The 12,494-nt window shown below is 38.0% G+C and overlaps 1 protein-coding gene across 2 annotated transcripts; it reads left to right on the forward strand.

The window, feature by feature from the left end:
• Positions 1-67: 67 nt before the first annotated feature.
• On the forward strand, positions 68-10,663 carry LYAR (Ly1 antibody reactive). Of its 2 annotated transcripts, XM_086611685.1 has the most exons (10): positions 68-99; positions 513-701; positions 1,985-2,099; positions 2,203-2,223; positions 4,084-4,191; positions 5,632-5,715; positions 7,561-7,894; positions 8,174-8,278; positions 9,127-9,212; positions 9,524-10,663. In XM_086611685.1, exons 2-10 carry the CDS (start codon positions 580-582, stop codon positions 9,656-9,658), a joined length of 1,110 nt encoding a protein of 369 aa, XP_086467811.1. In that variant the 5' UTR covers positions 68-99; positions 513-579; the 3' UTR covers positions 9,659-10,663. The 2 variants fall into 2 exon arrangements, with proteins under 2 accessions (XP_086467811.1, XP_086467810.1); XM_086611684.1 differs by lacking the exon at positions 2,203-2,223.
• Positions 10,664-12,494: the final 1,831 nt, after the last annotated feature.

Consider the following 12,494-nt stretch of genomic DNA (forward strand, 5'->3'; position numbering starts at 1 on the left):
CGCGGGGCGGGGGCCGCGCAGGCGCAGAGTGGCGGCGCCCGGGAGGCAGGAGGGGGCCGGGCAGCGTGGCGGCGGGAGCGCGTGGTGGCGGCGGTTGAGGTGCGGGGGGCCGGTAGCGGGTGAGGCGGGGTGCCCGGAGGGCGGCGGGAGGCCGGCCTTTCCGCCCCGTGGGGCCAGGCCCCCCTTCTAGGCGGCTCCCGGGCCCGGCGGGGACGGGTCTGCCGCGGGGAGCGGGACGGAAGGGCGGGGAGGTCGCGGAGGGAACCGCGCGCCGCCGCCTGCAAACAGCATCGGGATGGGGTACGAGGGGGGTTAACTGGTTTCAGGGTTACTGGTTTCCCTTGTGCTCGGCGTGTCGGACAATATGGGTTTTTCCCTCTGAACTTTAGCACGTGCAAAGGCGAACTGCTCGGATTTTCTGTCGGCGGGCGCGTAGTCGGTTGCGTTTCTCTTTGGCCATCCGAGTGCTTCTTTCAAGCTGCAAACGCAAGATCTGCTTGTTGTTCATCTAGGCCTGTGCCTGCGCGGGCAGGAGGAAGGCTGTTCCCGTCTCACAGAGGCCACTGACGACTCTCCAGCATGGTAGTTTTCACGTGCGATGCATGTGGAGAATCTGTGAAGAAAGCACAAGTTGAAAAACATGTGAACATCTGCAGAAACTGCCAGTGCCTTTCTTGCATGGATTGCGGCAAGGATTTCTGGTAGGTAAAGGATGGGACAGAGCCTTTCTCAATCTGCAGTGGTTATCACAAATAGAAGATTTTCGTATATTGTATTAGAATTAAATTTGACAATTTCTGAATAATTCAGGTTCGCATTTTAAAATTATACACGTTTTAATATAATTTCAAGCTTAATCATCCAAGTTTGAACCACAAGGGCAACTAAATCACACAGTAAAAAGAGTTGCAGTTTCTTCTTGTACAGTTATAAGTGACAGTGCTTTCAGCTTCCGATCACCAACAACTGTTACCTGTTCTGCTGCTGCAGAGAGTGCGATTGGCAATAACATCAAAAATTCTGAATTTGGTTGTCACTTGACAGAACTCAGAAGAAAGCAGTGCTACTGCTTTTCAAATAAAGATTGTCTTCAAATAAGAATTATATTTCCCCATACTTCACTGACAAAAGATTAAGATCACAGAATCACAGAACGTTAGGGATTGGAAGGGACCTCAAAGGATCATCTAGTCCAATCCCCCTGCTGGAGCAGGACCACCTAGATCGGATCACACAAGAACGCCTCCAGGCGGGTTTTGAACATCTCCAGAGAAGGAGACTCCACAACCTCTCTGGGCAGCCTGTTCCAGTGTTCTGTTACCCTTCCTGGGAAGGAAGTTCTTCCTTATGTTTAAGCGGAACCTCCTATGTTCCAGCTTATATCCATTTCCCCTTGTCCTATCATTGGATGCCACTGAGAAGAGCCTGGCTCCATCCTCATGGCAGTCACCCTTTACATATTTATAAACATTAATGATATTAATGTTTATGATTAAAGATGTGTGTTATTCGTTCCTTTTTAGGGCACTTGCATATTGGTCAGAACTACACTACAACATTAGTATATCTGTATTTAGGAATTAGATTTTTGCAAGCATTTTTCACCTTTTCTAATTTTAAAATGTGTCAGTGAGTAGTTAAACATAGATGATGTGTTAATAGCTGTGCAAACCTTATATGTAGAAGTGTGTATAAGTTACAGAGTCGTTAATAAAAGCAGTGGTGTGCTGAAGACTCAGATCTGATTTTGCAGGTCAGAAATTTTCACTGAAGGCTGAGGCATGACAGAAACGTCAGCAGTCTTACAAGCATGTACTTTAAGCATGTTGAACTTTTACATTTGTAAGTGTTGACATTAATTTAAATATTATTTAAGTGATAGATGCTGTAATCTATTACCCCAGTTGTTGCCTACATAAGTCTTGCATAGTTCAAAGGGCTGAAACACTTTAGTGAACTACAGTTAAAAATCTCCTGTGTTCAGGGGTGACGATTATAAGGAACATGTGAAGTGTGTAAGCGAAGACCAGAAATACGGTGGAAAAGATTTTGAAGCCAAAACTAACAAAGGAGATGCTAAACAACAGGAGTGGATTCAGGTAAGGTTTATACTATATAGAGATATGATAAATAACTATTGTTTGCAGTTGTTAAAAAACACACAGGATCAAACTGGAGATCAATTCTTCCCAATATCCGCAGCTTTCTTTTGCAAGTTCCTTGGTAGGTCTGTTGCTTATCCTGGTAAGAAACACACCTTTCGTTTGTTTTGAATCTCTCTCTTACTAGTTTGATTTAATGTTCCCTAATTCTTGCATACAAAGAGGCATTGATCATTGTCCACCCTTTTCATGCCACATACGCTTTTGTAGACCTGTGTCAGGTATCCCTGCCTGTCTCATCATCTCTGTTCCAGGCCAAAAAGTCCTATCCTGCTTAGTCGTTCTTCATATGTAAATTCTATCTGTGGTCAGCTTTGCTAAAGTCTTCCCAATTCTACTGTATCCTTGCAAAATGAGGTTACAAGAACTACATACACTGTTCAAAATATGGATGAACCATAGATTTACTCTGTGTCATAATGATGTTTTCTGTGTCCTTCTTTATTCCTTTCTTAGTGATTTTTGTCAGTTGGTCTTTTTTTTTTTTTGGCTGCTGCTGCTGATTGTTCTGGCACTTTTGGGGAATTGGGTATTCTAACTCCAAGATCTTGTGTCTAAGCTCAACTTAAAGCCTGCCATTTTAGATGTGCAGTGAAGATTGCTTTACATGAATTTGTGTTGGAGTTTAATTCACCTTTTTATTATGTAGTCACTTATTCTCTTAAGATCTCTCTGGAATTCTTCACAACTCTCCTCATCCTGAATAGCTTCATACCATCAGGAAAATTTTACTGCCCTCTTTTCAGATATTTTGTAAATATGTTGAACAGCAGAAGCTCCAGCATGGATGGAAATGTCTCTTACCCTTTCTGTCCTACCCTTCAGGTAGTTATTTATCCTGTGCAAGAATCTGCCCTCTTACAGCTGTTAGTTTCCTTTAAAGGTTTTAGGAAGGAACTCTCAAACATGTTTTTAAAACCTCATTAGATATAATTAGTTAGATCACCTTTATCCATGGATTTGTTGATTTCTATCTTGTATAGAACACAATCCAAGAAAGTACTAAGCCACATGCATAGTCAAGGCATATTGAAGTCAACAGATTAGTGCCATTGTTGAGACTGAACATTGTTTGGGTACATTTTTCAAAGGCAGCATGATGTGAATGCTGTTGCTTATGAAAATTGTTAGCCTTCCTCAACAGTAAGTACTTTCCACACAGAAAGGTAAAGGATTATTACGGAGCATCCTTTTCTGGTAGTCTTAACACATCCACAAAACCTTTCAGTAAACAGATTTCCAGAAGTACAGGAAGGCTTTCTAGTGGCCAGTGGCTACATCTTTAAACAATGGGAAGCTCAGAGCATTTTTTCGTGCCACAAGCAGCAGAGCTGTTCAGGTGACTGCCGTAAGTAAGGCCCTGGCCTCACCTGCTCTGCTCTCTTGTGTTGGCATCCATAGCGTAGGAATACGCCTGAGCTGTTTTACAGGGATTAATGGTTGTTGAACTGGCACTGCTGCCGAAAGAAATGCGTGTCAGACTGCGGCCTCAAAGTTAGCCTAATTTTTCACAATTAACTCCAGAAGTTTGCAAAAAACAGTCGGTTGACATTTGCTTTTCTTAATGTAGGTCTTCTTCATGCTGCAAGAATCCCCTATGTAATACAGTTACTTTACTTTTAAATGTTTTTATTACAGGTTGTAACTTGTACATCAGAAAGCACTGGTGAGCAATCCTGCTTCCCTTTGCTTACTATATAGGTATAAATATTTGGATAGATAACTGATGCATCTTGTGATCTGTGATAAAACCAAAGGTTAGTGGTTTTGCCATGTGAATTGACCAGTTGTTTCGAGCAGGCTACACAGTCTGTGGGTACTGGGTGATTTCTGTCCGACGCATTTCCAACTTGAATACCTTGCATGTATCATTTGATCATTATGCTTCTGTGATGATTTAATTCTGGTTTTCTCCATTCAGAAAATTCATGAAGTAATGAAGAAGCCAAACATAAGCCCTAAAGTGCGGAACATTCTGGAGCAAATGCGTGCCTTCGATAATATTCCAAGAAAAAAAGTAAAGTTTCAGGTATGTTTTAATAGAGATTTGTAGTAATCCATGCAGTGAGCTTAAAAATAGACTTTAGCGAGTGCCACTCGCTTAAAAATAGACTTTAGCGAGTTAGCGAGTGCCACTCTCTTTTAACAAAGGTGGGGAAAATTGCTTATTTGGGCATTGGTAAATAGATGGTGTAATAGCTGAGTTTCAAATAGGTAATGTTTGTAAAATACATCTCCTTGCCTGAAAGGACTCTCTGTGTGCCATTTTCATTAGGTATTAAGCCAGAGACTCACCATTCAGGCTTAATCTCCATGTGTAGGCTTGTTCTTTTTTTAATATCTTTCTTTTTTTTTCTTCTATTTGCGATTTCTATTGACTGTCCAAATCTTAGACATACTTTTAAAGGATTCTTATTTCTGTGGCTTTGTTTTTTCCTGGTAAAGACAAGATACTGTTTTGAGAGTTTTCTGTTGCTCAGTATTCTGACAGAATCTCCCACACTGCGTGCTTCACTAAAATTTCCATCACAGCCAAAGCAAATTTCAAATATTTCATGTGATATCAGTAACGAATTACTGACAAGCTGGCCTTTCCGCCCACCCCCTTCTCTGTCCTGTGCCTCAGATTGTGAGGCTGAGAGAAGACCATGATTGCTTCCAAAGCATTCAAATAGAACCAAATAGAGCTGTGGTGAAATTGCTGCTAGTGAGCTGAAGGTTAGAATAGTTTTCTACAAAACTAATGTTCTAAGCAGGGAAAGTGATATTATCAAGAAGCCTCTTTCTTTTTGGTAAGATATGTTGCAGTGGAAGATCAATTTGCAGTTCATTGTTCAAATTTACTAATGCAACTTTCTTGGAGTTTTCATTGCAATCTTTACTACTTTTTTTAAATTTATTTAGAATTCCACATTCCTGAAAGTTGATCTGTTACTGATAGTGTGGGCATATTCATAAGTAGAAATTTGCTTTCGTTTTCAGCAGGAACTCCTGCAGTAGCCCCAACAAGAGATATTTGAGATATTTGCTTAAATTTTACTTTTCTGTAATAAACTAAGGTAGCCATTTAGAAGCATGACCATCTCTCTGGTACACAAATAAGTAAGACCAGATCCTTAATGTTTTAACTCATGGGAACAGTCAGAAGGTTTGATGGGACATTAATATAACTAGCTGTATTCAAAAACTTGAGGATAATCCTTTCCATGTATTTACCTCTTCTGGGTTACTACTGGTGAGGAATTGAGAGGCATGGTATAGCCTTGTAACAGTGCACAGATGTTATGCGAAACAGTTTAGCATGGAGGTTTAAGAGATTCATAAAGAGTAAACATCATACCAGATGTTAATCAGCAAACATGATTAGATTCTTAAATGAAAAATAAAACCAAGAACTAAATATATGGTAGTCAAGAAAAAAAATCAGAGATGCACCTTTTCAGTTATTGTTGTTTTTTTTCCTGCACAGAATTGGATGAAGAACAGTTTGAGAATTACTGACAGTGCTTTGCAAGAGCAGGTGTGGGATATTTTCTCCGAAGCAACAAGAAACGTAAGTTAAGTGAGAGGTACAACAGGAATGTAGTCAAAAATGCTGGAAGGAAAACCTTTCAGACTCCCTTTATAAATGTTAGCAGAAATATTGTCTCTCATTCTTACAATGGATTGTGTTATAGTGTAATATTCCTAAACTAAATTGCTAATTTGTGGAACGTACTGTTGCTGAAGTAGTTGTACATACTGGGCAGGTTGTGATTAAAAGCTTGGACACAGTGATATGTACTAATCAGAAGGCTAATTTAACTTTATGCTATTAGTACATAAGGAAGGGGAAAACGCCATCTTTGGTTTCCAATTACAAGGAGGAATAAAAACTCCTCTCTTTTCAGAACTTTATTGGCCTCAAATTAATATGGAATGGAGTAGGAAATTAACAGCATCTAGTTTACCTCCTTTATTAGTGGAGGGAGATGAGATCTTCCAGCTTGTAGTGCAAATTCCTCCCACTGACCTTTTTTCTCAGTGCCTAATTCTTTCCTGTTTCAGTACTAGCTTAGCATGTTTTGGTAGGGTGTTGTTTTGATTGTTTGTTTACATTTATTACTGCTACTAGAAAGCTGTTACAGAAGCTTACTTCTCTGTTGATGTGGATTCCTCTCCCCCTCCCCACAGCTTCTTCTGAGGAAGAGTGCAGGCATAACTTTGACATTAATCCCTTGTTGATCATGCTTTATGTTCCTGATTTGATAATTCTAGTTAAATTTATTTGTAGTTTTTTCTGAAGAACCCAAATATAAGAGCCAAGAAGAAAATAATTTTGGGGTTTTTTTTAAGGATATGAACATAACAAACTCTGGGCACTGAATTTCAAGTCCATTTTCTTGCTGAAACATTAATTCTGAGTCGATACAACTTCATTAAAGCCATAAGCAATTCCTTCTTGATTTAAATTGATCTTTTTTAAAAAATGAATCTGAGCAATTATTTTATTTAAACACATGTAAACAATTTAAATTTTCTATAGAAGATAGCATTAAAGTAAAATATATAACACAACTTTCTTGCTCAGATCGTTTCAACACACCTTTAAGTTCTTAGAAACATCCTAAGATATTCTCTGTAATACATGCTTTGAAGTGTATGTACTCGAAGTTCTGAAGTGGAATTCAAATTGAATTGAAATTACTTTTTACAAAAACACGTTAGTATTGAGTTGCTTGTATAAACATGTATTCTCTTTCTAAATAGCCACATTAACATTTCAGTAATTGTATTTCACTTGTAATTATTAAAATTACAGTTTAAATATTAAAACGTTCATTAATGCATTAATTCTTTTACAAGAAAATTATTATAAGCCCAGGAACATTAAAAGAAAACCAAATATGTTACAGTGAGAAAAGTACAGTTCAAATTACCAGCGCTGCCTGCCTTCGTTGACATCATGGAGTAATAGTTTGTTGTCCCAGACGTATCCCAAGATAGGAAACTGGATGTCAAAGCTAAGATTATTACAAGGGCTGTGTATTTGGGAATAGGTTCTGTATCCTGCTGCAGTATGCTGTATCTTTGTCTTTGTAAATCAGAGAGTTGTCTCTCCCTTAATTACATTTAACACACAGACATTAAAAAAAATACATAGACAGTTATTTCAAATAGAAATTATACATGTTGTAAGATAACATTGCTTCTGCGATGTTAAGGTAATTAGCATTTAGGGTGTTAAGTTAAAAGAAGAATCAGCCACACTTTATTTCTCAGGTAACTGATGTCACCACGTGTGAACAATTTAATTGATTTCAAGATGGTAGAGTTCTTCATGAATGATGTAGTAGTGAAAAGTTGCAATGTCAAAAAAGGCGTGTAAAAATTGTAATAATCTGTCTTTCAACAAAAGGTTTCAAGTGAAAAAGATCAAGACAAACCACAGCAGAAGGAAGAGGGGCAGTCTGCCAAAACTGGGGAAAAAACAATAGAAGAAAATGGAATTACAGATGATAAAACTGAGAAGAAAAAGAATAAGAGAGAACGAAAAGAAGAGCGACAAAAGAACAAAAAGAAGGAGAAAAAAGACTTGAAATTAGAAAACCAGCCAGAAGTAAAAAAGAATAAAAAATCCAAAAAAGGAAAGGAGAGCTTGGAGAATGAATTTGAAATAAATGGAAATGGCCATCAGGGTGAAACAGAAGAGGAAACGAATGTAAAGAAACGCAAACATAAACATACAGAAGGTATCCACCCTACACCTTATATTCTTGTTTGTTTTCAAGATGCTTTTTCTCAATGCCTTAAAGCTTAATAATCAACTTTAGTAGAATTTTTTAAGTAGTAACTTACATACACAAATTAGATTATTTTTTAACCCTGTAGTTGCACAGTCCTTTTATTAAATCGGAACTTCTTAGCAAATATAAGCTCGTGTTACAAGAACAGAAACTTTAAGTCACGTTGGAACTTTTCTTCTAGTTTTATAATTTTTCATATGTATGTTTATCCAATTCCATCTCTAGAGGAACCTAATATCAAAACGAAGAGAATGAAAACTGAAAATGTTTCAGAAGACATGGAAACAGAAAACACCAATGGCAACGAAGAAAATGTGGGAACAGATAAAGGTATTCTTAAAGGAGGAGTTTAGATAGTTTAAAACTATTCTGCAAAAGACCTAATGCAGAATACATATCTGTTCCAAAGTAGTCTGCGCTGCACTTAGCACCTGATGCTCAATTCTTCTCTCATTTGTTGCTCTGTTGTGCTGGCAACCTTTGGCTACGCTTGCTTTCACAGGGCATGGAGGAAGTTGGCACGTTTGTTTCACCACAGCAGGTCTCTTCCCTGTTGCCATGCTCATTAGCCAACATAGAGGAAAAGGGGTAACAGCTCTCTTAGAGCTCTTATATCTCTTAGAACTCTTATATCCCTGTTTTTGTTCAGTGAATCATAAATTGGACTCCAGCTGTGTTGGACCTTAGTTTGCGCATAGATAAACCTCCTTATGTCTCTCATCTGACACACTATGACTGTTGGGGGATGTCTGTACTTGAACACACAGATTGTTTCTTTGGAAACTACCAATTAATGACCTCTGAAGCGGGTACTGTGTGAAATTCACTACCTGTGCTCTAAGGGTGAGGAGACAGGATCTTCCCAGCTATTCCCATATTATGTAAGAGTTGCTGCTTAATAGCTGAAGCACACAAGTTGAGTAAATGCAATCCTGACCCTAGTTGTGCAAGTAGTATGTTGGTTCTTCATGTCTGTCCTAGTATAATCTTCAGAAACAGCCTACTTGACTTTATGCTTAAGAGACCCTGCTGTTGTAGGGTCAGCAACATAACACTGAACTGTTGCGGTAGCTGAACTGGTTCCAAAATTAGGAGATTAAAGTCTGGTTCCTACTAGAGAAGAAGACCTGGAAATACCTAATTTTACTAATGATGTTGTACACCTAATTATTTTCTAGGTAAATTCAACTGGAAGGGAACCATCAAAGCTGTTCTGAAACAGGCTCCAGACAATGAAATTTCAATTAAAAAACTAAGAAAAAAGGTACTGTACAACATTTTTTTTAATCGTTGGTCTTGTGAATTTCTTTCTGTAATGCTTAAGTTCATAAGATCCTGCCCCACATAAGCAAAAAAGTTTGACATTATTTAAGAGAATATCAGTTGACAGAATGGCAACTGAAGGACATGTTCTTTATTGCTTCCTGGGCCACAGGAGAAATTCAGTGCTAATTCTAAAAAGGAATAATAGCATAATAGATTCCATGCTCCTTTTAATACAGTAACATGAATGTATTACTGCTTAAAGTGGAATTGTCTTTACTAACTCACAACCATTCCTCTGTCTTTGTGCAGGTTATAGCTCAGTATTATGCAGTAGCTGGTGAACATCACAAATCAGAAGAGGATATTCTAGTCATATTTAATAAGAAAGTGAATAACAATCCCAAATTTAAAGTTTTAAAGGACAAAGTTAAACTCCTGAAATAAGAGTTTGCATACTTTTTATAACCTTTGCATTTTAATCTTGCAGACTAAGTCAAATTCTTCTGTCAGCTGTACAAATACCATGCATTGGTCTCAATTTAAATTGTGTATGTGAGAGCAGAATTTAACTTTTAAGACTGGATTCCTTCTCTTTTTCTAGATTTATCACAGAACATTTTCAGATATTTTATTTTTTGATTTTATAGAAAAATGTATATTTTTTTTGTACAAGTCTACCGTATTAAAATTCTTCCAGTAATGGATATAATTTATAGGCATGAATGTTTGCCAGGACCTCAGTTGTGTGGCTTTTTGCAGAAACTATTGTAAGAGCAAATAGGATTTTCATATTGAAAAACCCACCATGGAATAAATGTTTTGTTACGCTAAAATTCAAAATGGTATGACTTATATCCCCTTTATGCACTGTAGCTTGTATATACAGGCTTTAATAACCTGTTAATTTTGTGTTGTAAAAGGCATAATTGAAGTGGCTGTCAAGTTTGTATACGTAATATTGCACATTTAGTGAAAAATCTAAAGACTGAGTTACCTGTATATGCATAGCTACTGAATGTTTGAATTAGTAATGCAACTGACTTCAGTGTAAGTGGTCATATGGACTGAAAATTGCCTGATGAAATAAATTACTTTGAAACACCACCTTAAATATAATAAATCTTGCCGGTTTGATTGTATAATAAATCCACATACTATACAAAATTTGAGAGGCTGTTATATTGCAGTCACCGAAACAATTTAGGCAGGCCAAAAATCTTACAAGCACATAAGAGAGAGAGTTGCCTGGGGAAAGTGACTACAAGTTCATAGGGTTTTAATCAAATGCAAAAAATTCCAGATAGGGAGTATCAATGAAGTAATCTGTTAAAAACAGTGACAGAAAGCCAGTGAAAATTTCTTGCAGTAGATATTATGGTGTTTGGGAAAATTTGCATAGTGATATGAAGCAGATACACTTTTATAAAACTCTGTAATTAAGATATCTGAATTTATAGAAATATTGAATATATTAAAAGTATAAATATGAAAAAATTAACTGATACACTGGGTCCATTTTTTTCTGAGTACATATTTGTCTTGTTTATTATGAAAGTGTAATAGAAATACATAATAAATTTAAGATCTCTTCAATAAGTGTTTGTTGTTAATTCTTGAAAATGGCTTTGGAAATGAATAGAATAAAAATTATTTAGAGACATGGGGAAACTTCAAGAAGTTGTTTGATCACCTTTCAAAAGCTTAGATTTCTTTTTTTTTTTAATTTAGGAAAAGACATATAAAAGAATTATATATATATATCATTCCAAATTATGCCATTCTCTTATACTTTTCATCTTTCATTGTTGTTGACTACACCATGTGTTTGACAGATGCGTAGAAACTACATTTGCTGAACTGCTGATGCGATCCGAAGTTCTTGTGATGACAGCAGTGCAGTCAGCAGCTGCCACGGTTGTGGTGGCTAATTCTATGTCCTGCCTCCATCCTCTTCTCCCTGCCCTCAAACTACTAGGATCTAACCTCTCTTTTTATCCTACACTTCGAAACGCCAGTCCCATGTCCAAGCCAGGATCGTCTTCCTGCTGTCGGCCTCTGCGCTCCTGTGCCAGCTGCTTCCAGCTGCCGTGTTGCAGGAATGCGCTCAGTGTCTGAGCAGGGCGGCGGAAGCGCTCTGCCCAGTGAGCTGCGGAGTGGCACTCACCGCTGGCTGTACTGCTGTTGGCAACCTGCATTACCTGCACGTTTTTTCACTAAAAGCCTACTGTTCTCTTGACATGCTCATGGACTCATCAGCTGCATCTTTTTTCGTTTTTCAAACTGGTAAGGGCAGTTGGGATTGTTTATGCTATGCATTTAAAAACCAGCAAATTCTTACTTTAGAGTGTTGCAAGTTACCTTTCACAGCTTGGACGAATGACGGTTTCTGCTCATGAAAAAAACCAGCATTTTCTAATCTGCAGACAAAGAAGCTGATCTGTATCAGACGGAAACAGTTAAGAGTGTAAAAGAACCTCTGAAGTTACCCAACAGCTCTTTTTATTCAGTCTAATAGATAACCAGATATTTAGATAACCATTATTTGGTGCATGGCATTGCAAAGTTCTGGTTTCTGATGCTCAGGGTTTACTTCAGTGACCACTACAGGCATCTCTGAAGCGAAGCAACAGACTAAATTGCCATGGCTGTGCTAGTAGTGCCTACGTGGGGCAGTAGATGTGACTTTTGCATCTTACTCTTCCCTTCTCTACGTAAAACACAAAGCAGCACCAGCTGCCGTTCAGTTTTTTCCTAATGATTTGGCAGACGTGGAGTAAATTAACGCCTGTTTATTGATGGTCACTAGCAGGAGTATTGCAAGTTAGGCCTGTTATAATTACAGTGTATTTCCTAGTCCATTGGCAGAAAGAAGGAGTAGGGGGAGCAATATGCTTTGGAGGTATATTTTTCTTTCTGAATGTTCCTGGAAGTACTGTAGTACAGTAGATGAGTCTATGCCTCTAATTATAGATGACTTCAAGTGCTATTGAAGTCCATGTGTAGTAGTGTTATTGACATGCAGCTCTTCAGTAAAAAAAAGAATGACCTCTGCGTTTTTCATTAGACAGTTAACAGATTCCTCAGAGGACTGAAATTGGCTTTTCCACTTACGACAGACTCAAGCTTTAACTTACTGCTTGCAACTAATGATGTCTTGATCAGACTGAAGTTACCCTGTTCTTTAAAACTACCAATTTAGTGGTAATCATTTCAGAGGGTGGCATAATCCTTTGCAGACCATTCAGAATATTTTGTGAAGACAGAAAAACAGTAAGACCTA

This window comes from Tauraco erythrolophus, chromosome 5 (genome assembly GCF_009769465.1).
Source record: "Tauraco erythrolophus isolate bTauEry1 chromosome 5, bTauEry1.pri, whole genome shotgun sequence".
In the NCBI taxonomy this organism is placed as follows: domain Eukaryota; kingdom Metazoa; phylum Chordata; class Aves; order Musophagiformes; family Musophagidae; genus Tauraco; species Tauraco erythrolophus.

Bases quoted from the DNA above. Each gene is read 5' to 3' on its own strand.
- LYAR (XM_086611685.1), top strand. From the start codon at position 580: ATGGTAGTTTTCACGTGCGATGCATGTGGAGAATCTGTGAAGAAAGCA. The intron at 8,279-9,126 runs GTATTCTTAAAG...ATTATTTTCTAG, and splicing joins AAATGTGGGAACAGATAAAG to GTAAATTCAACTGGAAGGGA. The intron at 9,213-9,523 runs GTACTGTACAAC...GTCTTTGTGCAG, and splicing joins TTAAAAAACTAAGAAAAAAG to GTTATAGCTCAGTATTATGC.